At 56.8% G+C, this 26,611-nt stretch overlaps 5 protein-coding genes across 8 annotated transcripts in view; 3 read left to right on the top strand and 2 right to left on the bottom strand.

Moving 5' to 3' along the window:
* ELL (elongation factor for RNA polymerase II) overlaps nucleotides 1-13,032 on the bottom strand; it is a 55,978-nt gene extending 42,946 nt beyond the window's left edge. For both annotated transcript variants that reach the window (XR_012621104.1, XM_074808710.1), the window contains exon 1: nucleotides 12,866-13,032. Coding sequence is in view for 1 of the 2 variants with exons in the window: in XM_074808710.1 (XP_074664811.1) it covers nucleotides 12,866-13,000 (135 nt within the window). In the remaining variant the exon portion in view is untranslated. The remainder of the gene's footprint in view (nucleotides 1-12,865) is intronic.
* A 655-nt stretch (nucleotides 13,033-13,687) lies between these two features.
* FKBP8 (FKBP prolyl isomerase 8) lies at nucleotides 13,688-19,653 on the bottom strand. The gene is made up of 8 exons (XM_074808711.1): nucleotides 19,169-19,653; nucleotides 18,827-18,996; nucleotides 18,559-18,647; nucleotides 18,043-18,260; nucleotides 17,796-17,968; nucleotides 17,615-17,692; nucleotides 15,151-15,288; nucleotides 13,688-14,608 (listed from the first exon to the last, which is right to left on the bottom strand). Exons 1-8 carry the CDS (start codon nucleotides 19,446-19,448, stop codon nucleotides 14,522-14,524), a joined length of 1,233 nt encoding a protein of 410 aa, XP_074664812.1. The 5' UTR covers nucleotides 19,449-19,653; the 3' UTR covers nucleotides 13,688-14,521.
* A 240-nt stretch (nucleotides 19,654-19,893) lies between these two features.
* On the top strand, nucleotides 19,894-22,251 carry KXD1 (KxDL motif containing 1). 3 transcript variants are annotated; one of them, XM_074808714.1, is made up of 5 exons: nucleotides 19,894-20,220; nucleotides 20,556-20,656; nucleotides 20,752-20,904; nucleotides 21,387-21,433; nucleotides 21,803-22,251. In XM_074808714.1, the coding sequence occupies exons 2-5, from the start codon at nucleotides 20,562-20,564 to the stop codon at nucleotides 22,036-22,038; spliced, it is 531 nt and encodes a 176-aa protein (XP_074664815.1). In that variant the 5' UTR covers nucleotides 19,894-20,220; nucleotides 20,556-20,561; the 3' UTR covers nucleotides 22,039-22,251. The 3 variants fall into 3 exon arrangements, with proteins under 3 accessions (XP_074664815.1, XP_074664816.1, XP_074664817.1); XM_074808715.1 differs by having other exon boundaries at nucleotides 19,894-20,300; XM_074808716.1 differs by lacking the exon at nucleotides 19,894-20,220 and having other exon boundaries at nucleotides 20,523-20,656.
* A 531-nt stretch (nucleotides 22,252-22,782) lies between these two features.
* On the top strand, nucleotides 22,783-23,876 carry UBA52 (ubiquitin A-52 residue ribosomal protein fusion product 1). The gene is made up of 5 exons (XM_074808718.1): nucleotides 22,783-22,856; nucleotides 23,077-23,196; nucleotides 23,280-23,366; nucleotides 23,498-23,600; nucleotides 23,707-23,876. Exons 2-5 carry the CDS (start codon nucleotides 23,094-23,096, stop codon nucleotides 23,798-23,800), a joined length of 387 nt encoding a protein of 128 aa, XP_074664819.1. The 5' UTR covers nucleotides 22,783-22,856; nucleotides 23,077-23,093; the 3' UTR covers nucleotides 23,801-23,876.
* Nucleotides 23,877-24,024: 148 nt separating this feature from the next.
* REX1BD (required for excision 1-B domain containing) lies at nucleotides 24,025-26,482 on the top strand. The gene is made up of 5 exons (XM_074808717.1): nucleotides 24,025-24,072; nucleotides 24,670-24,752; nucleotides 25,232-25,436; nucleotides 25,543-25,631; nucleotides 25,918-26,482. The coding sequence occupies exons 1-5, from the start codon at nucleotides 24,070-24,072 to the stop codon at nucleotides 25,988-25,990; spliced, it is 453 nt and encodes a 150-aa protein (XP_074664818.1). The 5' UTR covers nucleotides 24,025-24,069; the 3' UTR covers nucleotides 25,991-26,482.
* Nucleotides 26,483-26,611: the final 129 nt, after the last annotated feature.

The raw sequence follows: 26,611 nt of genomic DNA, 5'->3' as shown, positions 1-26,611 counted from the left end.
CAAAGAGCCGAAAAGACTGAGGCGAGGCTGAGGGTGCTGAAATTCCAGTACTGGAGCTTGAAGTGCTGGGGAACAGGATTAGAGCAAAAGCCCTCAGACATTCAAACTACCAACGAAGCTTCACAGAGAACAAGGAACTGAAGGTTCAAGAGCTTTAGTTCAATGTCAAGTGACATGCTGGGGAGGAGGGACAGGAGGGTTTAAGCAAGACAGTGATGAAGTAACAGGCGTCGGAGGAGCTCCTCGCCGCCTTGCTGAACGGTGGCTACGGGGCAGCGAGGAGCCGAGGCTAGGAGGAGATAACCTCAAGTTCTGAAACACGGGGAGAAATCATTTTCAAACAGCGTGCGTGTATTTTGGAAGATATTTCAGTTGCTTTTCTTCTGAAAACCCGAATGCGCTGTCAAACACCTGTGCTCATTTACATAACAAGAGAAAAATTAAAACCCCATTACGCAAGTGAACTGCAAGTACTCGGGTACCCAGGGCTACCCAGAGATACAGGGGGGTGGTGCAGCAAAACTGATCCCATCCCTATAAACTGTTCACACGTCTCCCTCCTGCTCCTCTATTTTGCTGCTCAAGAGTCGAATATATTTCCACCAGGCAGCTACACAATGGTTTTAAGCCTCATTAAGAAGCAGTATGTTGCTGGCCTGACATGTCAGATTTTTAAACGACCTTTGTACCGAGAACAGCGTTACCAAGCTGCTAAGAACAGAAAAAAAAAAGTCCGTTTCCATGATTAGGAGAGGTACGTTCTGGCTGTTTACATTTATTTTAGTTCAAAAACCCACCTGTCAGTAAATCAAGCCATAAAAAAAAAAAAAGAGAGCAATTCTCTCTGAAGGGCAGCTGTGACGGCATCAGCACTGTTAGCCATTCTTAACGTTGTACTTATCACACAAGGTAAACAGGAATGACTATCAGTTAATGAACAACACAACCCTAAGGCTGAATTTTAAAGAGTGTTTTCTCCACTGCAATCTTTTAATGAAAATACAGTTCTAACCCACCAAATTTGCTTACGAAAGTCTATTTTAGGACGTATTAAGACACCAGGGCTGATTCACTTGCCTATGTGCTCATAAGATGGCTTAAACGAGCTGCTGAAACATCAGTATGATCCTTATCTTCCACACAGCTTTACTACTTTTCTTGCAAGAGAAAAATATAGAAAGGCAATTTAGAGATCAGATTGACGAACTCGTTCAACCATCCCAGAACAAATCTCACCTAACACACACACTGCTGAGCCTAGGAAAACAAGCCTGGACCAGTCTTCTCCTTGTGCCCAACGATATCCTATTGACACTTAAAGGGAAGCGTAATTACAAGTCTGCCAAAGTTCTATTTAACACGATCTTCAGACCTTCCTCACAGAGTCAGAGCCAGCCCTGCTGAAAGAGGCTACGATAAACCAAAGCCAGCAGAGCCTGGATCGTAAAGGAATCCCACCACCAACACCCCACAAACCTGATCAACCCCAAAAGCTAAAAGCAAGATGCTCAGACAAGGCTTCTTTTGGCTTTCAGAGGTGCTCCAACGCTGAACGGGACTCTGGGTACACAACCCATCAGAAACTCAAGATTCAACACGGGCGTCACTGAAGTTTCCTACCACCTTCATGGGGCAGTTAGCGATAATCACAAACACCAGGTTTTTTCCATCACCAAGGGAAGCTGCCCACAAAAACTCCAGCTGAAAGCACTGAGCAAGACAACCCCACTAGATTTTCTACCATGTTATAACCTCATCGTGCTACATACCCTCTGCTAACACGGCACTGCTAACAGCTTCCTCACAAACACCATCTTCCAGGGGTGCTTGCTTTCTCCGATAGAAAAGTGAAGGCAGCTGCCTGAAGAAGCCACTACCGAGTTAAGGCGGTACTCCCTTTCCTTCAGCAAGAAGCACAGAACCCACACTGTTTCAACTACGTCTTTATTTGCACTGCCAGGCTGGTTGGTAACAAACCTGCTCCAAAAATAAAGCGACAAACAGTAAAAGAAAGAACACACTCTTCTAAACTGGCAAAAATCTACCTCCCCCCAAAAAAAGTCAGATGTTTCTTTGCTCCCCGCAAGGACACCTGTGAAAGTTCAGGTTACAACAAATTCCAAAAATGAACATGAAAAATTTTCAGATAAGAACAGTAAAAACATACCACCTCCGCTGACTAAATAGAGATTGACCACAGAGCTGCAAAAAGACTCCCTGGGTCCAAGGCCCAAAGCTCTGAGAGATTTCATATATTAAGACAGAGAATCTCTCTTGCCTGACAGAGTGAGTCGAGGCAGCTCATACATGCAAAAGAAGCGGTATGGCCACTGAGCCGGCACTTAATTGTCTGACCAAAATTTTTGGTCTAAATATAACAATCCGTGCAAGTTTAGCTAGCTGAAACGGTTTAACTGAGCCCATCTGAGGTTAGAATAAAAGTGCATTTCTTCCTGCTGTCAGAGTCCATAAATTTAGTCTTAATGACAAGTAAAAGGCCTTTATATTGAGTTAAATAGCTTTAATTGTATGAGAGGGGTAAAACTTGTAGCGAGATGCAGGGGACACCTACATCAGATCATCTCCGGTGCAAATCACTGCAGAGACTCAGTAGGAAGGTCATGGAAACATGCCTGACACTACAATATCAAGCCTTCTAGGTAATAAATCTATTTTTTCCCTTAAATTAAGAAACCCAAAAAGAAAGTGGTTTAGATTTTAATGCAGTGATCACTACTGTAGCATTTTAATGCATTAAGAACAAAGTCCTTAATTCATAAACGATTCCAGAATCACACCTCTAGAAAAACATTTGCAATAGGTTTTAATCACCAATACGTTCCACATCAACTAAAGTGCATATTTCAAACAGATCCAAGATACCTATTTACGTTCATAAAGGTCAATTGTGTTTTACTTTATCTTCTATCCATTACTGCCCTCCCTTTCCCATTTCTACATTTCTAAAGATTAAACGAAAAGCCGCTTCCTTAGCGAAGCTGGGTGTTTCAGGACTTTCCCTCAGCACGGGTCTGCTCTTAGACTCCAGGCTGGGAGAACTGGTTTATTACAATACACTTGCTTGGTTGCTTCGTTCTCCTTTAGAAAACCACACTTTATTTCTGGAATAAAGATGGGGATCGGTAGCCATCCATTACACGGGTCAGATCATCTCTGAGGTGCATCAGACCCAGGAGCTCTCAACCCTCAGCTCCTCAGTGGTGTGAGGGAACGTGGACCCCACGAAGGCAGGAAGCATTTCAGCTCTCCTGTTTGCTTCTCCTGCTGTGAGACGTACCAGCAACTTCCCTACCAAAAAATCCTGACCATGAAGAACACCTAAGTACACAGGCAACTAAAGGTTCTTTTTATTATTCAATACCTGTTGGGAGAGAAGGAAGCGGGTGGACAGGACCACTACGCTCCCATCAAAACACGGCTGCCCTGGCAAGCTGGCAGAGGGGAAACAGCGAGCGAGGTCGCTGTCACAGGTGTCACTGAAAGCACTTTTCAAATGAAACTGGTCAGCAGAGCTCCTACGCACTACTTAAGAGACTATTTACAGGAGCAGAAGTTGTTCTTAATTCTGTGAGAAGCAGCAGAGGTCACGATTCAGGCTTCACTGGCTCTGACGGCTGAACACCCCTGCAAGCACGAACAGGTGCCATCAGTACTTTCAAAAATCTATTTTAATGACATAGGAACTACCGTTTCAGAGCAAAGTCCTGCTTGGCCCAGTCTGTCATCAGCAGCACCCTCATCAGAAACTGCTGAAGGAAATGAAGAAACCCTGTGACAGAAGACTGCTCCACTCTGACCTGCATAAACTTCGTCCCAGCTCCAGTCATTTTATAGCAGTTTCATTCTGAATCATGAGTTTACGCCTTCGTTTTGGGACAGCGTGCTAAAGCCCCACAAGTCAGGGAGTTAATGAGTTGCTGCGACCTAATCGGGCCTGCCACACCACACCTCCGGCGAGTGTCAGACACACAGGGAACAACTTCAAAGGACCAGCAGACCTTAGGCTCTCCCTGTGAGCAAGGGCTGCTCCCTTCTCCAGCCTGCCAGTGGAAAGGTGAGCCCAGCAAGAGCCGACTGACTTGCCTTATATGGCTTCCAAGGCACAATTTCCGCTTGCCCAAGCTCAGGCAGGGTGGAAAAATTTGCTTCCTTGCTACTCCGCCCATCCTGGGCTCTGAAAAGCATCCACTGAATCCTGGATCTGAAAGGAATGGAAGAATTTACACTGACATTTGCACGGAGCTCAGCTCCCTGGAAGAGGTAAAGCCACGGCTTTGGCAACAAACTGGATCACCTCAAACACCAGGGGACAGATGGGAGCCCCAGAGCCGATACGCAGACAGAGATGCGTGGAGAAGTTGTTACCACAGCCTTTATTCTTTACATACCATATGACCAATTTTTCTTCCTATTCAGATGCACTTAAGCCTTTTAAATTTCATGCCAGCAAGCTTTACAAGTTAATTATGAGTTGGGAACATTATTTCCTTTCACCGATTTATCCATAATACACTTTACTATGTACCAGCTTTGTTTTCAGAACCAAATGAATAGAGTCTCAGCTCAGGTTTACACACTATTTTCTGCACAAGTCAGTACTTCCTCTGGCAGTTGCTGTTAAAGTTACTGAAGCTTGTCCTACCTTCTGGCCACAGGAAGGTTCATGTAATCTAGGTCTGTGCCATTATCAACTTCTCTGAGCATCACAGAGAAACTCGAAGACTCACCCAGCACAGACCAAGCCTCCTGTTCACTGAATGTGAATACAGACACATCCACAGTCCTGAATATCTGCAAGAGCAAGAAAGCTGCTGGCTAAAAATGAAGCCCAGTAGTTGCAGTCAGTTAAAAGGCTGCTTCACTCTCAACAAATGCTCTTACTTTGTAGATTATCAAGGTTTTTTATTTGTAAAAATGCGTGAGGATTGACTTTTTCTAGCCTTGATTGCCTGTACCAAGATCACACCTTTATTCACAGATTTTTCTCAGTGCACGAACCAGGGAGAGATTTGCCTCCAGCCATCAGTGGTTTGTCTTTGGTTTTGTTTGCTAGTCACCAAATGGCACAATCCAGCTCATACACACACACATTCTCTCAGAAGAGAGAAAAATGGTGGCAGAGGAGCTTAAAAAACTGAGTTCTGCCAATTCCCTTGTTCCCTTCTTTTTTGGGGGACTGGGAAAGACAGAAACACAGCCCATTTGATTTTCTCATAGGAACCAGGAGCCAAAAACAACTGAAATCAGCGCCGGAGCTGGAAAGGTACAACAAAACTCATACAAACATAAAGTCTAGACACTGAAATGTGGAAATATGATTCAAATAACCACAACTGGCACATAATGTATTGATTGCAGCCCGTCACAGAACAGGCCCTCAGTGGGTAAGAATATAGAAGAAAGATTAAATTAGCGTCTTCCACCTCGGTTGTAGAAAATACGGATCCTTGGGGCACAGTGATAGGGATTGAGCTAGCATTTCTTCCGTCCTGCTGGGCTTTTTGCTAGGCTTTTAAGTAACACATCTGCTCTTGCTAAATAATGACAATTAGCTTGAACCATCCTCACAGCACTGACCCTGTATGAACGAAACCACCACGGGTGTCAGGTGGCTGCTCTTATCAAAGCATGGCCTATCAGCTAAACTACACGGGTCTCAAAATATTTGAGCCAAGTAGTCAAGAGGATGTTTGTACTGATGAAATCTAAATACTATAAAGGTTTAGGCGACTAGCTGTTTTTAGGAAGTTTCACAGTACTTGTTAACCACCATCACGTGCAGACACCAACTTAAAAGTCTGCGTCTACCATTAAACCCAACGGTGTGATCCGGAACAGGGGCCAAAGTCAGCAGCACAACTCAAGCCTTTGCTCGCAGTGCTGCACACAGATCATCTTTCAAGACGCTGGCTCCAGCCTTCTCCCCGCGATGACCTGCTTTCCTGCAGAGCAGTATGCCCCAGAACCATGCCCAGAGCCTCCCTGGATGGTTGCAGGTTCTGCACGTAAGAAGAAAGAGTAACTGGTGATGGCAGCTGGCCTGAAGAGACGCTGAAGTAAAGCATCTTGGTTTTCCATGAGTGCCTTGGGCTAAAGTATTCTCTCCTGCATAACAAAAGCCAAGAAAAGTTCTGCTGCACAGAGGGAGAGCAGAGGGTTAACTGCAATCGGACTGTACCAGATCAGGGAAGACTCCAGGTGGGTGGAGGTGGGCAGCTAACTAAAGTCATGCTCACAAGCAGTGACCTCTTTTTGAGTTAAACAAATGCTGGTTTCTTTAAATTAAAAAAGGCACTAGTCCAATATAAAGAAAGGAGAGACCGAGTGCACGGAGCAGTGTTTTTTCTAGACTGCCTTTTCGCTGGAGCAATGCAAAAAGGATTGGATTTTGGAAGTCTGCTTTCCCAGTGCAGTGATACACACCACCGCTCTGCAAACCAACTACTGAGGGGTTTTTCATGCTCTTTATTATAAAAATTCTTGGGGAAAAATCCTCACAAAAAAAAACAGTCAAAAGGCAATACTAGGTTACCATGGTGTGCAGAAGTTGCCTTATGTACATGGGATGTTTCTAAGCAACACATGAGCTACTATAGAAAACTCTTCTTATCAGCAAATCCAAGCTCCTTTCCTGGATAATGCATCTAGGTCAAGCTAAGGCATGTTGAATGTAGAAGCCTAGTTTTGGTGATGTCTCCTCTGTATCCACCCTGTATGAAATATTAGCATAGTTCAGATTATCAGGCTTTTTCTTCATTAAGTTCACTCCAGATAATGGTTCCTCCAGAACCAGCATTAACCTTAATTATTCAGAGGTAACTTGATCTCAAACTTCCTGACTTTTATGACGCCGGGCTGATGACCACTTCCCCCCCTCAACTTCTCCTCTCATTCCCCAAAACCCAAATAAAGCCAGTACATTACACGACCGTGTTCACAAATTAGGGTATCGGGTACAGGATCCCAGACATATGGTATCTCTTCAAAGTCTACCTAAACCCGTGCAGCCACTCCATCCATTCAAATGCATTCTCTTGTGCATTAGCAGCAAAACCACTAAGTCAGCCAAAATGTATTCTTCTCCCATGGATTAGCTGGCACAAATTAGTACGAGAGTGACGCATGCAGTCTGTCCCTTCCCATTTTTCAACATGCACAAACACCAGGGATTTGGAGACGCTTCATAAGTTTACGCTTACAAGTTACAGGCAGAACCGAGTTTAAATTGTTTGAAATGCGCAGCTGGTTTCGGAGATAATACATTCGTTTACTAACGAGACCTCAAACGCTTTCTCACACAAAACTTGCCCTCCCTCACCAGTCATAAAGACTCTTCTGCTATCCCAACAGTCGGCACTATGCAAGTGAACTATTTCAACAGTCACCAGCCCTCTGCCAAGCAGCACTATGACAAAAACTAACTAAACAGGACAGAGCACTTCAGATGAGTTCAGAAAAAAAAAAAAAAACCCCTGATGCTGGAGGATCACCCGTAGACTCCAGGCTCTGCGAGTTGACTGGCTCCCGGCGAGCGCAGAAGCCACTCGAGGCAGGACCTGCTGCAGCACACGCTGGCCAGGCAAGAGGTCGCTGGCAGGTAGATCGCTCTGAAGAAACTCGCCTGCACGCCGTGTTTGATCAGATATGCTTGACAGAAGTGACAAAAAAAATTTGTAATAGCTTTCCTTTCTCCCTTTACCGCTGTTTAAGTGGAATAAGAAACCAAGTGTAGAATATGCTGAAAAGGAGCAAGGGTTTAGTCTTGCTGGGTAATGAATACAATCGCCAGGATCCAGCTGCTAGAGCCATTGATACGAGTGCCAAAACACTCCACTTGCATATCTTAAAAAAATAACCTAGCCTCATAAAAATAATCTAAGGGGTTAATCTTCAAGGTTGCTTCCCCCAGCATTGCTAGAGAGCAAAAGTTATCAACGCCCAAATACAGCTTCTCCTGTTAATGGTGTCGTATGATTTGCTGATAAAAAGCAGATCACGTTTGAAAAAAAAAAAAAAAAAAAAGCACTGTCGGTCATAAGGATTCTGTCACAAACTTTCTATTTTTCCCTTGGCACATCACCAATTAGACCTACTTCTGTAGTCTGCTACCACCAGTATAAAAAAAAAAGCATAATGGGTTTATAATTTGCCACCGAATCCCATAGCAACTGTACGTCACTTTAGATGTAAATTACAGACAATTCTTTCCCATGCAATTTGAAAACTATAGAGATGAATCTATAATTTGAGCAGATCCAAATGGTATATGGTTGAGAGAAAAAGCTACCCTAAATAATTGAAAGGAAACTGCCACAGGCCAAAACATTCCTCATGCACATGTCTCTTTGTCCCTTTCCTTCAAATGGGAGGTGCCACATTCAGGTCAACATTCAGAACATTTAGCAGGAGTTTAGCAGTTCAGTATGTTCTGCATATCCTGTCCCATTTTTGCTGATTGGGAGGAAGATCTACGTGTACAATGAGCTTCCTCTCCAGCCAGCCTCCTCTGATTCATTTAGTCATGTCACCGACTCATGTTCCCGATGTCGTAATAGCTTCAATTTTGACGGACTACAGCATCAGTGAATTAATAGGACAGGAAAAAACAGGTTACAGGAAAGGAGGAATGATGCAAAAAGCTTTAAGATAATTCAATGAATTTTGATTCGAAAGCCGGATTGTTCTCCTCCTCCTGACACCTGCAAGCAGCTTTCAATTCCCAAGTCAGCATGAATACGCATTACCCTAAAGACCCTGTAATGACAGCAGGAGCCTTCATTTTGTATTTCGTGCTTTAAACACAGCAAGATGAAGGCATCTATAACAACCTGCTCTGAAATCAAAGTCTGAATAAGTTCTTTCAATAAGCGGTGACTACAAGGGGTCGATTTAACCCCAACCTTTGAGAAATAACTTCTGTCACAGTCGGTTTAAGAGCAGCACAGAGAGCACGGGGAAGATGCCTTGGGAAGCCACGTCTGCCAGACCACAGCTCCAAAATTCAGTTCAGCTAGTAGAGCACAGGGGCAATGTGCTTTGGTTATCTCAGCTTAGCCCCCAATAAATATTTGTGCATCTGCCAAAGTTCACCAGTGAATCAACCGGTGGCTTCAGTTCAAAATACTCCATGTAGCAGGGGCAGAGAGGTACAAGGGGAGCAGGAGGCACTGGTCAGCTGCTGCGTCACGCACTGACCGAAGCAGGGATGCTACGACCTTCTTTACCACCTCCTAAAATCACGAGGCTACCACGCAAGCCAGGCCCAGGGCTGGCAGCTGAGTTGAGCCCGGCCTCCATGAGCTACGTTAAGCCAACACATAAGCTACAGATAATAGAGAAAGGTGTGCAACTGCAGTCACGTCGCTCATTATCAAAAGACGATCCATCACACGAGCTCACTAGTATCGCTCCTCAAGCCACAAAGAGCTTTTAAATAAATATGTGAAAGTTGGGAAATTCCCAGGTAAGGGTTCCAGAAACAGCCCTACCACTGCTTACATGTCGTCAGCACCTACATCACAACAGCATGAGGAGAGGCACCTACTGCCAAGTGACATTCGGGTCTGCCATTTTAAATCATGTGTTAAGATTTCTACTTACCCAGAAACTCCCATGATGTTGCTAAAAAAACCATGAAAAGCAAAGGATGAATGCCATGGACAGAGACGTATCTAGGTGGATTAGGCAAGGAGAGATACAGCATCTCGTCATCAAGTGTGGAGGACGAGGTCCAGGATAAAGAATGAAAGAGAAAAACAAAGCAGGGGCATGAGGCGTTCTCTTGTGCCTTGACATGGGCAGCAGGGATGCTGGAGGCAGACCAGAAGAGATGGGGAAAAGTCATGCCCTGGTTTTTTTTTTTGGGTTTTTTTTTTTTTTGGAGGTGGGAAGGCCTAAACAGAGCCCGTACACACACCCAAAGGGAACGCAGAAAACTGCAAGCTAATACAGAATTACACTCCTTGGAGAACCAAGAGTTGTTTTAGGCTAACACACCAGACCGGCTCCATTTCATCAGTGGACAAATTGACTTGGGACACATTTTCCACCGCTCAGCCCTCAGCTGCGGAGCTCAGCAGTCAGCGCTCAAGAGTTTCACAACTGTGTGGAAGCGGTTTCAGGGGCAGCAAGTTTCACAAGGAGCAGATGGGCAACATCTTAAAAGTCTCCCCTCTGAAGCTGGCGGTTTTTTTAAGACTCTTATTTCTTTCAGGTGAGCGTACCCCTCTGCCACTGGAGAATGAAATACTTTTATAGCCTGCAAGGAGCCGGCAGCCCTGGGATCTGGACCTCTTCAGCAGCAGCCCCACGTTCTCAGAACACAATGGAGGAACAGCTTGCTGAAACACACAGTTGGGCATCAATATGCGCACCCACGACCGTTTTCTTCACCAGGACACAGACAATTTAGCAGAGACCCAAGCGGGAGACACTCAAGACGACAAATATCTGTTTCTCCATAGTCCCACTGCCTGATCCACACATGGTGCAGCTCCACACCAAGAACGCAACTGCTCTGGCACAAGGGACACTAAAAACAAATGGCAGCTCGCCCGGCTGGGTGATCATTTTTGGATTATGTAATCCCAATACATTATTATTAGACCAAGAACAAACTCAAGCAAGCAACTGAAGACATTACCCTGCCTGTTCTGGCAAAGAGACAGAGACTTGTCGCAGAAATCGCACCGACGTGCTACCCCGATGCATAAAACAGGTCAGACTGCACACATGTTGGACTTCAGGTAACACAAACAGCAGTATTGGATTCCAGGCCATTATACATATTACACAACACTGTCGTCAGTTATACCACATTTAAAACCAAACCGAGCAGAAGAAGCCTGAGCAAATTTTTTCCATTTACCTACTGCAGACCAAAATTAAATCAGAGCCTAGACTGGACAAACACACGCTCCGAAGGTGTGTTATAAAGTCGTTTCTTGGCATCGCCATAGCCGAGCGTTTCAGAGGAAGCAGAGACGTTCAACAAGCTGAAGAAACTGTTTATAGAACAAATGCAGAATGAGCATATGTGTTTAATAGCCCACTAATTGTTGCGTTATTCACTATACAAACAAGTGAGCTCTTCTGCCCTTATCCTTTCCTGCCCATTTAATCACCAGTAGCCTTTGACTATTTCTCTTTTGGGTGGCGGAGAAGGAAGCAAAGTTCATTAGTGGCCATTGGCCACCAAACAATCTAGAGACCAGACTTCATTTAGAAAATAAACACCACTATTCATGTGTGACACGGACTCAGAATAGCTTCCCAAAATATTTAACACAGCTGCCTGTAGTCTTCCTACTCTCCCTCCCCCAAAAGAAAAAGCTTTCCTAATATATAGGAAAGCATTTATTTGGATTTTTTTTTTTCTTTTTTAGAGGAAAAAAGCTAATAACTCAAGGTATCCAAGGCACTGTCTTCTCATAATGCTGATAAACACTCATTAAAATATAAGTTGATAAACCCTGGTACAGTAATTACCTTCGTCCTCATACAGAAATTGCCCAATTCAGTGATGTGATGTAACCAACACCCTAAATTAAAAATAGTGTTGTGACAACATATGGTTTATCCTACAGAAGCTGGCAGGCAGGACGCTCCTAATGACAAACGGGTTAGGTTCCCAGCTTCCCCCAGCTCCCTGGCAAGGTGAGGAGACAGATACGCTCTTCGCAGGATCACAGGCAGAAAGAAAAAAAAATGAAATTACAATAAAAAGGACAGCTTTTAATCCTTCTCCGGTCCATCCCAACGACAGATGCCAAGTATTGCCATTATTCTTTATTTACATGACTAATAAGCTCTCTGGATGCATTTCAAGGAAATATCTCGGAAAAGACAATCTGGAAATTTCAAAATACAGCCCCAGCCTAAAGCCACCCCCCCGTCCCCCTCCGGGGAGCAGAGCACCGGGCTGGGGGGTGGGGACACACACACACAACCGGGTGCGCTGGGGAGGGTGGCAGGGAGGAAGGGACACCTCCCCCCCCCCGAAATCCGGGATGCCAGCACCGGGGGTGGACCCACCCCACCCCCCCCATGACACGTCCCCGGGGTGAGACCGGCCCCCCCCGGCCCTGGAAACCCACGTCACATTCACGAGGTGGGGGGGGGGGGGGGCCGCACCCTCTCCCATGCTCACCGGGCTGGGGGGGGGGTACCGACGCCCCTCACCTCCCCCAGCCACTTACCGGGGACCGACGGCGGCTTCCAGTCACCTACCGGGAGGGACACCGAGAGCCCCCCCCCCTTCCCCGGCATTTACCGGGAGGTGGCTGTCGGGTCCCCCATTGAGGGGGGGTACCACATTAGGGTCCTCCCAACAGTTACCGGGGGGGATACACCGACACCTCCCGATCCCCCTCAGGCACTTACCGGAGGATCATGACCCCTCCCCGGTCACCCACCGGGGGGGCCCACAAGGGCCCCTCAAGCACCAACAGGGCGGGGGACGGGACACCGGAGTGTCCCCGGGGCGTTACCAGGTGGACACAGAGAGCCCCCCCCCACCGTTTCCCCGGTGACTCACACCGAAGGGGGGGGCCGGGGACCCCCCACATCTCCTCAGGCTCTCACCGGGGAGGGCCTCCCACCGAGCCCCCCCCCCCCAATTTCCCTGGTCATCCGCCGGGGTCCGCCCCCCACCACACACCCCACAGCGGCCGGACCGAGCCCCCCGCCGCCACGAGGAGACCCTCCCCCCCCTCTCTCCCCTCACCCAACAACGACGCCGGTGCCAACCCCACCGGTGCCGCCCGCGGGGCTCCGGCCAGGGCCTCGTGGCGACCGTTCGCCCGCCGCGGGGCCGTGCCCACCGCCCTTCGCCCGCCGCCCCTACCTTACAGGCCTGGTAGCTCTCGAAAGCGCGCAGGGCGCTCTCCGTGAGCTTGACGTGGAAGACGGAGACGCGGGTGCCGCGGCCGAGGCGGCCGCAGGACAGCCCGTACCCGCGCTCCGGCTGCAGCGCCGCCATCTTGGGACCGTCTCCCCCTCCGCGCCTGGGCCGCCGGGGCCTCCCGCCCGCCGCCACGCCCCCTTATGTATTATTCATGAGACGCCCAACCGCCTCTCCGCCGGCCCCGCCCACCGCGCGGCGCCTGTTGCTGGGGCGAGGCGGTGGGCAACGCGCGCTCCCATTGGCTAGGCCCCGCCGGCCGTCGCGCTGGATTGGATGACAGGGAAAAGAAGGCGGGGATATGCAAATGAGAACCGCGGGGCATGCTGGGGAAGGTGGTTTGGTGCAGCCCTCCAGCGCTGGAGGAGCCCGGGGGAGGGGGCGGCGGACGGGCATCCCCCGGCCATAACCCCCCCGGGCACGGCCTGGGGGCGCGGGCCTCCCCCCCGGGTAGGGCCCGTAGGCCTCCGGTTCCCTTCTCAGCCCTGGCAGGGCCGGGGGGCGCACCATGGCGCGGTTCCGTGCTCACCGGGCCTCCCCCAGCCGAGCGTCCCTCGCCTTGGAGGTTGCTCCCTCCTGCCACCGCTACGGCAGAGCTGGGGGGGGGGTGTGTCTGTAAAAATTCCCCCCTTGCCCCCCAAATTAAACAGCCGCTCCCGGCCTCTGCTGCAGCCACGGATGTGATGTGAGAGGGGGGGTGGACACAGCTGAGAGGAGCATCCCTGCTCGCCCCGGCTCTTGCCGGCAATGAAGAGGCCCGGGTGTGAAGGAATTGTCCTTTATTTGGGAAGTTCACAGTCGGTTTGGGGCAGGAGGACAGTGCTACACCCCCCCCCCCCCGCCCCCCGCCATGATCTGAGCTGGGACTGGGGCAACGGCTGACCCCAAGCTGGAGAGAGCTGCAGGGCAAAGGGGGACCCCGAGAGCTTGGACCTACAAGAGAGCCTGGAGAGGAGGTCTCCAGCACAACCCTCACACCGCGGGTTTCTTTGGCTTTCTTTGGACATTGCACACTCTGGGGAAGCACCGAGGAGGGGAGCGGGTGCCCGCGGGAGGGCTGAGCCGCCGGCAGCCCCCCAGGACACGGGGGAATCTCGCTGGACGTGCCCCATGGTACATCTGCACCACTTCCCTTCCCGCGGCCGGGTCCAGCCGTAGAAACCGCTGTGCCCGTCCCTACCCACGCGGCTTCCTTCCTTCCACGGGCCTCCCCCTGCCCATCCCACCGTGTCTGCAGGACCACGATGCCTGCTGGGGGTCACCGGGCTGGGGACAGCGACGGCGTACCAGTGTGCAGGAGCTCCCGCTCCCCCCCAACGCGCTCGGGGCTGGGGGCTGAGCCCCTGATTGCCGGGAGGGTGCTCGGGGGTCTCTGCTCTGCCTGCGGCTCCGTCCCCGCAGCTGCGCCCCATCTGCGCCGGGAAGGACATGGGGGGACGGCGGGAGGGGGATCCGGCACCTCCAGCGGAGAAAGCATCTGTGTTTCTGCAACTGCGAGTCCGTGGGGAGGGGTCGGCGGAGCCCCAGGGAAGCCCCTTGGCAGGAGAGAGGCACATCCCGGCGCAGGTCCTGTGCCGCGGGGCCGCCCCGTCACCATCCTTAGTTCCTCGCCGCGATGACCACGGACAAGGCCACGCCGCCGAGCGCGATGGCTGTTGCCCCAAAGAGCCACTTCCAAGGGATGGACTGAGGAGGAGAGAGCGGCGAGGTGACGGGGTGCACGGGGTGTGCCGTGAGCCGTGCGGCCCTGCCTGCGCTGGCACGGGGCCACGGGGCAGCGCCGAGCTCCCAACGCTCATCCGAGATAACGCAGCCCAAAAAGGCAAGTGCTGCGTCGGCTCTGGCCCGCACGTCCGCGGGGACAGCGTGTGCCGCCGGCAGCCCAGCTGACCGCGCTTTCCACCGGCGCAGCCAGCGGGCTCCCGAGTGCAGCAGCTGGGAGCAAAGTCCGGACCCTCCAGCTGGCATCGCCGGGATCCGGCGGACAGAGCCAGGAGTGCAGCCGCAGCTCTTGGCGTTTTCCTGGCAAAGCTGCCGGAGCGTGAGCCCCCAGCTCCCACCCGTGGGTCACGTCAGCATGCCCCCCGCCCGGGAGCACGATTGTGTTGACCCCCAGGGGCCTGGGGGACACAAACACACCCCCTGTGCCCAGCCCAGTGCTCCCCACCCCTTGGGGTGACCCCCACCTGCTCTGCCACCCCCCGCAGAAGGTCAGCACCAGCCCTTACCCAGGGCAGTTTGTCTTTGCATTTCCCCGGCGTGCCAGCGGCGCTGGGATTCCCGAGCATCTTCCTGTACATCTCTGTCTCCACGTTCTTCTGGTCCGCGTGCTTCTTCACCAGCTTGGAGAGCTCAGCGTGGATGGTCTGGGGAGGAGAGAGCGGCACTGCGGTTATCAGCCCTGCACCATCCTGCGGTGCAGGGGAGGGGACGGGGACCGCAGTGCCACCAACACCACATCTGATCACCCCAGGGCCCTGCAAGAGCTTCGTGGAACAGCTCAGAAGCAGCTGGGGGGGGGGGGGGCTGATGGGCTGATCCTGCCCTCCTCCCCTGCACTGAGGGGCTGCACCAGTCCGGCATCGGACACCCAGGCTGGGTGCCCCACAGGTCTGGGTGCCCCCCTGTCCTTTTTGGCCACTCACACTGTTCCCTGCCTGGCAGCGGGGAGCAGAGCCCAGGGCTGATGCCAGACATTGGGAAAAGGATTTTATCCTTTAACCGAGAAGGAAAAGTGTCTGCCTTGGGGACAGACATGCCCGAGCTCTCCCACTTTTCTGTCTGGAAGCAGGCTGGGAAAGCGGGCTTAAACTCAGCCCAGTCTAAAGCAGGATTGCAGCAAGACCCAGCAGCGTGTCGGTACCTGCCCAGCTGTGCCAAGCGGCAGCGATGGCTGGGGCTGAGCGACCGCCACAGGAGAAAGCTCTGCATCCCGCACGGAGCTCACGGGCTCCCAAAAAAGCAGCACGAAGCACCGTCGAGCCGAGCACGGCACTGCCAGCCATTCCCTGAGCTGGTGGTGGCAGGAAGGACGATGCGGTGGCCACAGTGGCGCAGCCGCCCGGTGCGGTGGCCATGCTGTGCCCTCTGCTGGGGACGCCACGCTCTGGGTGGCTCCGACACCTCCCCGAAACACTGGCACTGGTGACCCACACTTGGCTCTGGTGACCCACACTGGCACCAGCGACCCACACCAGCGACCCACACAAGCTCCAGTGACCCACACCAGCACCAGAGACCCACGCCAGCTCGCCCAGAGACCAGCCAGGGCTTCACCAGACCGCACCACGCTCAGCACCGCTTCCTTGAACGTGAGACTTGGGGTGTCTGGAGGGTGCAGAGCACCTGCAGGCACCCCCGAGGGCTGGCACATCAGTGTAGGACAAACGTTGGCATCCCCCCTGCTCCCCGAAGGTGTGTTTCCAAGGGGTCAGGAGAAGGGAGCCCAGCAGCTCACGGTCTGTAACAGCTGAAAGGTGCCACAAGCCCCAGAGAACCAGGTTTCCTCATCTGAGGCAGGTGGAGCCGAGCATTTCTCGAGTCTGTTTTCACCACCGGCAGCCGTAGCCCGTGACTCACCGACGCGTGTTTAACGCTGCCGTCTGGAGCGGCACGGCCACTTCCCCGGGAGTCCCAGCCGTCAGCCGGAGAGGCCAGTAATTTGCTGTACTTGTGGTTTCACTGGTAACGTCACTGCCGGGCATTTTGATTTTTCACCCCTCTCCAATTAAAAGCTTTGTGTGAATGGGCTGGCGAGCAGCAGCCCCGCCAATAGTGACGTGGGGGAGATGCGCAGGGGGAAGGTGCTCCCGGTGCCACCTGAGTCGCTTGTGCTCTGCCCACCCGAACCTCGCTGGGAAGCAAAGGGTTTGAGATCCTGCTCACCCTTCCCTGGGGGTGATCTCAAACCACGAACTCTGTGGGTGCTGCGGGACCACCGAGCACCCGCTTTCACAGCGCCCCATCCTACCCAGGACCTTCAGGCACCAGATCGTGACACAAATCACAATGGTCTGGTGAAGCTTCCAGAAAAGAAGCAAATAAAACACCAGACCCAGTCGAGGACTAAAGCTCAACTGTAGAACCAAACCCCCTGCCTCAACCTCAGCTCGCTCCTGCTGCAGCCATTTCCTCGTACGGGCTTTTAATTTCTCCCGAGGCTCTGGTCCTGCAGCTGATCATTAACTGACAGGAAATTCCTGACCCAGAGCTCGCCCTGGCCAGGGCGCTGGACCGAGGTCTGGGCTGCTCCCGCCGCCCAGTGAATCACGCTCCGAGCAGCTGAGCGAGTCGCTGGGACTCAGCTCTGCTCCACTTCCTGTAGCCACGGCACGAGCCGCTGGAGCTACCCGGGGAAGCCGGAGTGGCCAGGACTGTACACACAGGGATGGGCTGGCAGGGAGTCCTGTCACCGCCAGGACCAAAGGGCAAAGAGAGAGTCTCGCAACGTGGAGATAAGGGACCCGCCAGCCCAGCCACACTCAGGCGTTGCACCACGGGGTGCATCACCCCACAGCTGCCCAGGCCCTGGGGGCTGTTTCCAGCCTCCCTTCATGGAGGAAGCTGGGAACAGCTACGGGTGGCTTCATCCTTCCACGGGGAACACCGAGGTGTGCAGGGACACAGAAAGAGGAGAGCGTCCTGCAGACACTCAGCTCGGCAGGATCGCCGGTGGCACGCACAGCAGCCTACCTTGTTTGAAGGCTCCAGCTTCAACGCTGCCTTTAAGATGGGGATGGCCTCTCTGTATTCACCCTGCTGAGCCAGGACCTGGAAGGTGAGATATGGTTTGAGCAGGACAGCTGAGGTCTGTCCCTCGGTCCTGCCTTCCGTGGAGAAGGGACGGCAGCGCCTGCCACACGCCCGGCCTCACCTTGCCCTTTCGGAAGAGAGCCTTGATGTTCCCCGGCTGGTGCTCCAGGACGAGGTTACAGGACTTCAGGGCCGCCTCGTAATGGTCCAATTTAAGCTGAGAGGCTGCCAGGTTGTTGAGACATTTCACCTTCACGTCCAGCAGCTCAGTCTCCTCATCCGGACTGAAGTCAACTGCAAAGACCCCAAAGCCAAGTTACAGCAGGAAGGGAGCCCCGGCAGCCCTCACCCGGGGCGGCAGCAGGTACCTTTTGAGCTGGAGCCGATGATTTTGAGGGCAATGTCGTAGGAATTGATGGCCAGCACGTAATCTGCCTGCTGGTAGAAGAAGTTGCCACGCTCCCGCTTGCGGTTGGCCAGCTCTATCTTCTCCTTCCCGCTGAGCAGCTCCAGGTCCGGCGCGTCCCGAGCCGCCAGCAGCTCCACCTCCAGCGTGAGAGCTGCGTTGGGTGGGACGTTGGGGCTCCTGCGCAGAGAAGGGCACAAAGCTGTGGCACCGCTGCCACCTCTGCCAGTCCCACCAGCCACTGGGCCATGTAGATTTAGCACCACAGCCCAGAAATCAGAGCCACGGAAGCTCCCTAGGACAGGGCACGATGCAGATCATTCCCAAGACAGGAGACGCTGCTGTTCCCTGCATGTAGCAAGCAAGCTGGGTCTCCTTGTCTGTGGAAGCTGTGGCTTGCTGGCTGGGCTGTCACCGGGAGAGCAGGGGACAGCTTTCACAGCCCCGTTTGGGGCCATCCTGAGTCCTCCCCGCTCACCTGCCCTGAGCGCCGTAGCAGTACTTTGCATCTGACACGATCAAAGCCGTCTCCCCCATTTCCAGGAGCTGCACACACAGGTCCAGAGCCTACAGGGAACAACACCGCAGGGAGGGAGCATGAGCAAGGGCAGAGGGGTCGCTTCCAACCTGCAAACAGGGACGTCACTGTCCCCAAACCCTCCCCACGCCCCCCAAGGCAAGGTCCTGCTCCGCAGGGCAAAAATAAGGCAGCGATAAAGCTGGGCAAGCTTTCTCCCAGCCCTGACCTGCAAGACGTCGCAGTCCCCCAGCGTGAAGGTGAGGGCAGGGTTCTCCTCCACCACGCTGCCATCCTCCAGCGTGGCCTTCAGGCGGATGGTCACGTCCTGGCCCTTGCGGGGACGTGTGTCCACCCCCTGGCCCGGCACCAGCGTCTTCTTCTTGAGCAAGCCACTCCCTGGGCAAGGAGAAGCCAGAGGCACGTCAGCCCACAGCAGGGAGGGAAAACCTTGGCTCCCACCGCCCTGCTCCGACTCCCGGCCAGCCTTCACGGTGCGGGGAGTGCTGGCTGAGCCACGGGGAGGCCCTGAGGCCCCCCAAGCCCAGCGCCCTCCTGCCCGGGCTCTCACCCAAAACATCGAGCCACTCCTGGGGGTCCTCAGCCGCTTCCCCCCCGCCCTGCTCCGGGGCCTGGGTGTCCTCCCGCGGCGGGGCCGGCGGCCTGCCCACGTCCTCCAGCGGCGGCAGCTCGCTCAGGTCCTCTTCTTCCTCCTCCTCCTCCTCCTCTTCCAAGACCTCGAAATCCTCCGCCGTGTCCAGCTGAGTAGCGTCGGCCGTAGGCGACAGCTCGGTGCCGGTGCCTGCCCGGCCCGGGGAGCTGCTCCTCGGTTCCTCCCCGCTGGAGGCCATCGCGGCGGAGCAACCTGGAGCGGGGAGAGAGAAACGGGGGTCGGGCCTGCGCTTACCGGGGACGGGACGGGGACGCGACCGGCGGCCCAGACAGTGCCGGGAGCCAGGCCCGGGGCCCTCGGGGCGGGGGGGGATGCGCGGCTCGGGCAGGGGAGACCCCGCCGGCCCCGGGGAAGGATCGGGCCCACGCGGGGCCGGGGGGGGGGGGGGCGGGGGGGAGACGCGGCCCCGACCCGGTGCCGGTACCGGGATGGGCCGCCCCGCGCGCGCCCCCCCGCCGCCACGTGCCTTCCCCCCGCCCGCGCGGCCCCACGTCACCGTCCCCGTCACGCGCCGGGACTCCCCTTAGCAACGGCCGCCGCGCGCCCCCCGCCGCTCCCGCCGGGCCCGCGAAACAGCGGCCGCCGGCCCCGCCCCACAACGCTCCTATTGGTCCGGTACCGCCCACCGCGCTGACGCTATTGGGTGGTGAGAACGCTCGTCAGCGAAGCGCCCGACGGGGCTCGTTCGCCGCCTTAAAGGGGCCGCCGCGGGGCCATGGCGCGGGGGCCCGTGTGCTGGGATACCCCGTGATACCGGGGACCGGGGGCGCTGTCCCGGTCCCTCCCTCCGCCAGCCGCCACTACTTCCGGCTCGGTGCCGTGACGCACGGGCGCGCTGACGCCACGGGGTCGCGCTCAACGTGACCCCGCACCCGGAAGCGAGGTGCGGCTGCCGGTGCCGCCCCCGGTGTCGCTCCCGTCATGTGAAGCGGCGGGACGGGCTCCCCCAGGTGTGCGGGCGCTGCCGGCGGGAAGCCCCGGGGCCACCGGGAGAGGCCTAGGCCCGCGTCCCTCCCCCCGAGGGAGCTCGGTACCGGGAGGGTGCTACCGGGGCCGGGAGCCGGGGGGCGGGCAGGGGGATCTCGTTACCGGCGTTGGGTGCGTGTGGGGCTGCCCCGGGACCGGGCACGGCGGCGGGGAGGTGGTGTAGCTCCGGTACCGGTGGCATAGCAGGGCGGAGGGGACCCCATTACCGGGGATGGGGTGGGGGGGGTCTCCGTTACCGGTCCTGGGGGCGCGGGAGGCTCCCGCCCCCCCGGCTGAGCCGGCCCCCGCGGTCCCGCAGGCCGCGATGGAGCCCACGGCCTCGCAGGTTTTCTGCGGGCGGGTGCTGGGCATGGTCAACGCCGAGGACGTCAACGCCATCATCCTGGCTCAGAAAAACATGTGAGTCCCGGGGGAACCGACCTGCGGGGACCCCGGTACCGACACCGGGAACCTCCCGGGATCTTTGCTGAGCTCCTCCCGCTTCCCCTGCTCAGGTTGGATCGATTTGAGAAGACCAACGAGATGCTCCTCAACTTCAACAACCTCTCCAGCGTCCGCATGCAGCAGATGAACGAGCGTTTCCTCCACCACACCAAGACGCTGGTGGAAATGAAGAAGGATCTGGACAGCATCTTCCGGAGGATCCGGTGGGCAACGGGAACGGGAACGTCACTGCCGGCGGGGAGCGCAGGGTGGTTCCTTGAGGTCTAGGTGGGCTGCGGGGGTGTTAAAGTAGCACACAAGTGGGTGATCTCGGAAGGAAAAACAGTCAGAGAGGGGAAAATACGCGGCCAAGCGACGCGTGGAGGCAGCAGGAGAGGAGCCGCGGAGGGCGGAGCTTTAGGATTCCTCAGTTTTGCTCCAGCGGGGTGGTCTGTGCTCCCCAGGGCAGCAGGAGGGACGAAACGTTTCGGTTACAAAACGTGGGACTCGGAGGAAACGCCTGATGTGCTGAGAGGGAGTGACGGGAGCGCTCGGGGGGCCAGGGAGGGAGCCCCTCGCTTCGGGGAACCCCCTGGGATGGGTTTCTGTTGTCCGTGAACACCGGTGAGCAGAGGGAGCCGACCGGCCAGCTCGGCTCTGGATCTGTCAGCTTCCCCGTGGGCTTAGCTTGTTCTCTCCCCCCCAGGACGCTGAAAGGGAAGCTGGCGAAGCAGTACCCGGAGGCTTTCAGCAGTGAGTGATTCCTCCCAGCGCGCGGGTCTTCCGTTGGTTTTCTTCCCATGCGAAAAATCCCTTTTCCTAAGAACGCGCGAGGCGGCTCTCGGGAGTCAGAAGCCAACGAGACGCCCAGGCGCTGCGCTAAAAGCCTGGAGAGCTGCTTGATTCTATTAAACGCGGTTGAAAGAAGTTACAGATGGCTGCTAATTTACGTGGCATCGTTTGGGTTTTTTTTTTTTATTGATTACCGCTGCAAGCAGACAAAATTTAGTTAGAAATCAGCAAATTGTTCTGCTGGGGTGTCTCGTACCTCGCGTCGCAGCGGCAGCGCCTCGTCTTGTGTGGCTGCAGCAGCAAAACTAACGTTTGCATCTTCCCTTCCAGACATCCACGAATCTCCCATCCTAGAAGATGATGATGACTTTGACCCTGTCCCGAAAAGCACGACAACCACCATCGCTACCTCTGAGCAGAGCACGGAGTCCTGCGACACCAGCCCTGACATCATCTCTCCCACCACGAGTCAGGATTTTGAGGATTTATCCCAAGGCCAGTACGATTTACCGGCTGTGAACGGACAGACTCTCACAGATGAAGACACGACCAACGACCTGGACTAGGTGTGCGGGTCCTGCGCCGCCACCGCCCGCCCCTGGAGAACTTTCTATCCTGTATTTATATTTGTGTGTTTCTTTTTTTGGGAAGAGGGAAGCAAAAGCTGGGAGAAGCGATGGCCGCGTGAAGAAGGGCACCCTTCTGCCTCTAAACTGCCACCGTAGTGTAAACCCCGCGACTCGCTTCGGGGGAAATAAGTAAAATGTGGGTTTGAAATGCCTCTTGTCCTTTCTCATTTGTGCGAGCAGGAGAGCGGCAAAACCCCACCTGTGACGGAGACTTTGGTGCAGAAGAGCCGGTTTGGGGCACGGGTGTTTTTTCTTAAGAAATGTTGTCTTTGAGGCTCACGGGGGTGCCCATCAACGCTCCGGCTTTCCTGCGGGTCCGTCCGTGCTGCTAACGGACTGGTGCTGGCTGTCCCTGCGGCCGCCGTGTTTCCCTCCTGGGGGAAGAGCCGGAGCCGGGTTTCCTTTTGGCTCCCGCCTGCCCCGTATCGCCCCTCAGCCCCTCACAGGGCCGCGCAGGCCCGTTCCCATCGGCTCCTCACGGTGTCCCGGGGAGCGGTCTGGGCTCCTCGGGCCTGCAGGGGGCTGAGGGGAGAGTGTGGGGCTGGCGGGAGGCCGCGGGGCCTGTCCCGGGTCCGTGAGGCCTGTCCCGGGGCCGCGGGGCCTGTCCCGGGGCGCGGAGGCGGGCGGGGGCCGTTCGCGCCTGCGCCCTGCGGCCCCGCGGCGGAAGGGCGGGGGGGGCGGATCGCGGCCGGTCGTGACGCGCCGCGGGCGGGTTCCGGTTCCGGTCGCCCCTTTTCTCAGCAACGAGGCGGCGGGTGCGCGCGGGGCGGCTGCGCCCCAGGGCCCGGGACTCCGTGGGGGGGTGTCGGGGGCGGGAACGGGGAGGGGTGGGGGGGTCGGGGCATCGCGTCCTGGCTGGGGGCGGGCGTGGCGGCGGCGAGGCCTTGGGGGGTGGCGGGAGGGGACACCCCCCCCCCTCCCCGGGGCCTCCTCTCTGGGCCCCGCCGGGGGTGACGCGGCCGCCGCTCTCCGCAGGCGCGATCGGTGCCACGATGCAGATCTTCGTGAAGACGTTGACGGGCAAAACCATCACCTTGGAGGTGGAGCCCAACGACACGATCGAGAACGTCAAGGCCAAGATCCAGGATAAGGAAGGTACCGGGGGGGGCGGGCGGGCAGCGGCGGGGCCGCCCCTGCCGCCGCCGCCCCCCGTCACCGCGCTGGTTCCTCTCCCGCAGGGATCCCCCCCGACCAGCAGCGCCTGATTTTCGCGGGGAAGCAGCTGGAGGATGGCCGCACCCTCGCAGACTACAACATCCAGAAAGGTACCGCGGCGGTGGGCCGCACCCCGGGCTTTATTTATTTTATTTTATTTTTTCTTTTTCGGGGGGGTGGAGGGTCCCAGCTGCTCCCCAGCAGCCCCTGCGCTCCCCGTGACGCTTTTCTCTTGTTTCAGAGTCCACCCTGCACCTGGTGCTGCGCCTGCGGGGGGGCATCATCGAGCCTTCCCTCCGCCAGCTCGCCCAGAAATACAACTGCGACAAAATGATCTGCCGCAAGTACGTCCCCCCCCTGTGTGTGTCCCCCCCCCACCGTGGGGACTCTGTTCCCACTCTTTTCCCCGCGGGAACGGGCTTTGGGTGACACTTTTCCCCCCTTTCCCAGGTGCTACGCCCGCCTGCACCCCCGCGCCGTCAACTGCCGCAAGAAAAAGTGTGGGCACACCAACAACCTGCGCCCCAAGAAGAAGGTCAAGTAGAGTGGGCAGCGGCGGCCCTGCCTGCGCCCTGCCTGCGCCCTGCCAATAAAGCATCGCAGCGCTCAAGCTGCTCCTATTTTGTGTTGAGTTTTTTTGCCTAAATGGACGTGGTTTTTAATAAAAGGGGGGCGCGGGAGCGGAGTGGGGGGGAACCGGGGTGGCGATACCGGGCGGTACCTGCAGGTGGCGGCGGAACCGCGCTGCGCGGCCGCGCTCCGCCTCCGCGCCCCGCCGGGCCTGCGCGTTCCGACCGGGGCCGGGGCCGGGCCATGGTGAGCGGCGGCACCGGGGCGGGGAGGGGTCCCCGGGGGCGGGGGACAGAGTCGGTCCGGTTCGGGTACCGGCAGCGGGGCGGGCCGTGAACGCGTGGCGGGGGGGGGCGGTGTCCGTCTGCGTTGTGTTTACATGGCGGGGGGGGGAAATCCGGTGCGGGTCAGGGTGGGGGGGTCCCGATACCGGTCCGGTTTGTGCACGCGTGGTCGGGGGGGGGGTCCCGGTCCCCGTCTGTAACGTGTCGGGGGGGGTCCCGGGGTACCCGTCCGGTCAGTGCACGCGTGGCTGGCGCGGGGGCCCGGTGCCGGTCTGATTGTGTGCACATGGACGGGGGGGGGGGGTGTCCCGGTGCCCGTTGGTTCACGCGTGGCCGGGGGGGTCCCGGTGCCGGACTGAGCTCAACACCGCGGCCGGGCTCAGCCTGGGTTCCCCCACAACCAGCACTTGGCGGGGGGGGGGGGGGGGGGGCGTCGAGGCCCCGGGCCCGTTAACGGGAGCAGAGCTGCCCCGTGAGGCGGTGGGCACCGGCCCGGTGGCACCCTTGTCCCACGCCACCGTCGTGCCACGCCGCCGCCACCGTCCCCTTCTCCCGGCAGACGGGCGAGGCCGTGAAGGCGTTGCTGCGGCGGCTGTGGGCGCTGCAGGGCGAGCGGGCCGAGGCGTACCGGCTCTTCGAGGAGTGAGTACCGGGAACCGATGGGGACGGGACCCGCCGGGGCGGGCAGGGGGGTCCCCAGCAAGGAACTGAATCCCCCATCCTGATTTTTTTGCATCCTGATGGGAAGAGGCTGGCGGGGCGGAGCAGCGGCTGGCGGGGTGGCTGATGAGCTCCAGCTGGCAGAGGGACCCCCGCACCGGACACCTGTATCCTATTTTAGCATCCGACAGGAGATGATGGACTTCCCAGGCTTGCGAGCGAAAAGGAAAAAAAAAAAAAACCCAACACCCCCCACCCTAAAAAAACAGCTGCCAAGCCCGTCCTGTGCGAGGGGTGAAGCTGCCTGGTCGTGGGGACTGAGCGCTGCCAAACCTGCGCAGGAAAACCCTCCCGGTGCTGCAACGGGAGCTCAGCACCGGGATGGGACCACGGGGTGTTTCCGTCCCGGTGCCCCCCCCGGTGTGGTGACAGCGGCTTCTCCCCCCACAACCTGTCCCCAGGGGCCACCGCGCGTACCTGAGCAGCGCACCCCACTATGACTTCCCCCGTTACCGGCAGCTGGTGCACGAGATCACGGTGGCCTTCAGCGGCATCTCCCGGGAGGTGCTGTGCATCGCCGGGCGGCTGCGGGACGAGCTCGCCCGCCCCGACCTGGCCCAGCACCTCGCCCGCCTCCAGGAGCGGGAGCAGGAGAAGCTGCAGCTGGTGAGTGCCAGGCTTGGGGGTTGAAGGTGGGGGGGCCCACACTGCTCCAGGGCAGAGCTGGGGCTGCTTTTGGGGTGTCCCAGCTCCCGCCGTGTCCCCGCTGCAGACGGCGCAGCTCCAGCTGGCCCGGCAGCAGGCGCAGGACCAGCCCGACGTGGACGCCCATCAGCAGGAGGTGCGGGAGCTCAAGCACAAGTAGGTGGTGGCCCCAGTGCCGTCTCCCCCCATTTTATGGCACCCACCCCCCCAGAATAGGAATCCCTTCCCCACATTTCCCCTCCCTCCAGCCCAGGGGGGCCCAGATGGTGCCTTCAAAAGCGCTCTCGGCCGCAGCCCCGGGGAGGGTTTGGCGATGGCGCGCGGCCGCGGTCCCCTCGGCCTCCCCGGGCTGAGTGTTTCATAAACAGCGCGGGGAAGGCGAGGCGGCCCAGATAATACGCTCCATATGGGCTTTATTTATAGTTTCCATCCGCTCTCCTAGGCTAATTAAAACCATTGAGGCAATCAGCGAAATTCTCCAGGACCTCAAGTACGATTCGGAAGAAGTCGAGTGATGGGTGTCCCCGTGGGAACAGCTGGAGGGGCCGGCCGGTGGAACAGGGGCCCTGCTTGCCCCCCCTGGCCCCCACCCGCTCCCCGTGCGGCCCCCTGGGTACCTCCACCACCCCAGCAAGGTGGGCGTCTTCCCCCCAACCCCTTTTCTTGAGCACAGGCTGGAAGGGGTGGAGAACCCCCCTCATGGGAGAAAGGGGGGAACCCCTAAATCCTAAGCATCCCTCAGCAGAGGGGTCCAGCGTGGGGCTGGTTCCTCTGCTGGTCGTGCCGGGGCTTTGCCCAAGGCAAACCACAACCCCCAGTGCCAAGGGGCCACCTTGCTTTGACCCCTCTTGAGACGGGCACTGCCTTTGCTGCCGGCTGGAGCCCCACAGGCACCAGCCCCCCCAAAAACCACCTCTTGGAGATGAGCTGTGCCCCCAGCCCCATGACGGCTCCGGTGTCCCACAAGTGCCCTTTCTATGGTCACCCAAAATAAACCTGTCCCCGGAGAGCTGGTGTGAGGTGAGTGATGCAAACGGCTCGTGTCACCCCCCAGTGCCACCCTCTCCCCCTTGGCTCGGTCCCCTGGGAGCCCTGGGACAGGGTGACAAGGGACACGGGTCCCCTTTGGCTGCCCG

Source organism: Strix aluco, chromosome 29, assembly GCF_031877795.1.
Source record: "Strix aluco isolate bStrAlu1 chromosome 29, bStrAlu1.hap1, whole genome shotgun sequence".
Lineage (NCBI taxonomy): Eukaryota > Metazoa > Chordata > Aves > Strigiformes > Strigidae > Strix > Strix aluco.
The sequence above is the reverse complement of the archived record's forward strand: the minus strand, read 5'-3'. Positions and strand labels throughout refer to the sequence as shown.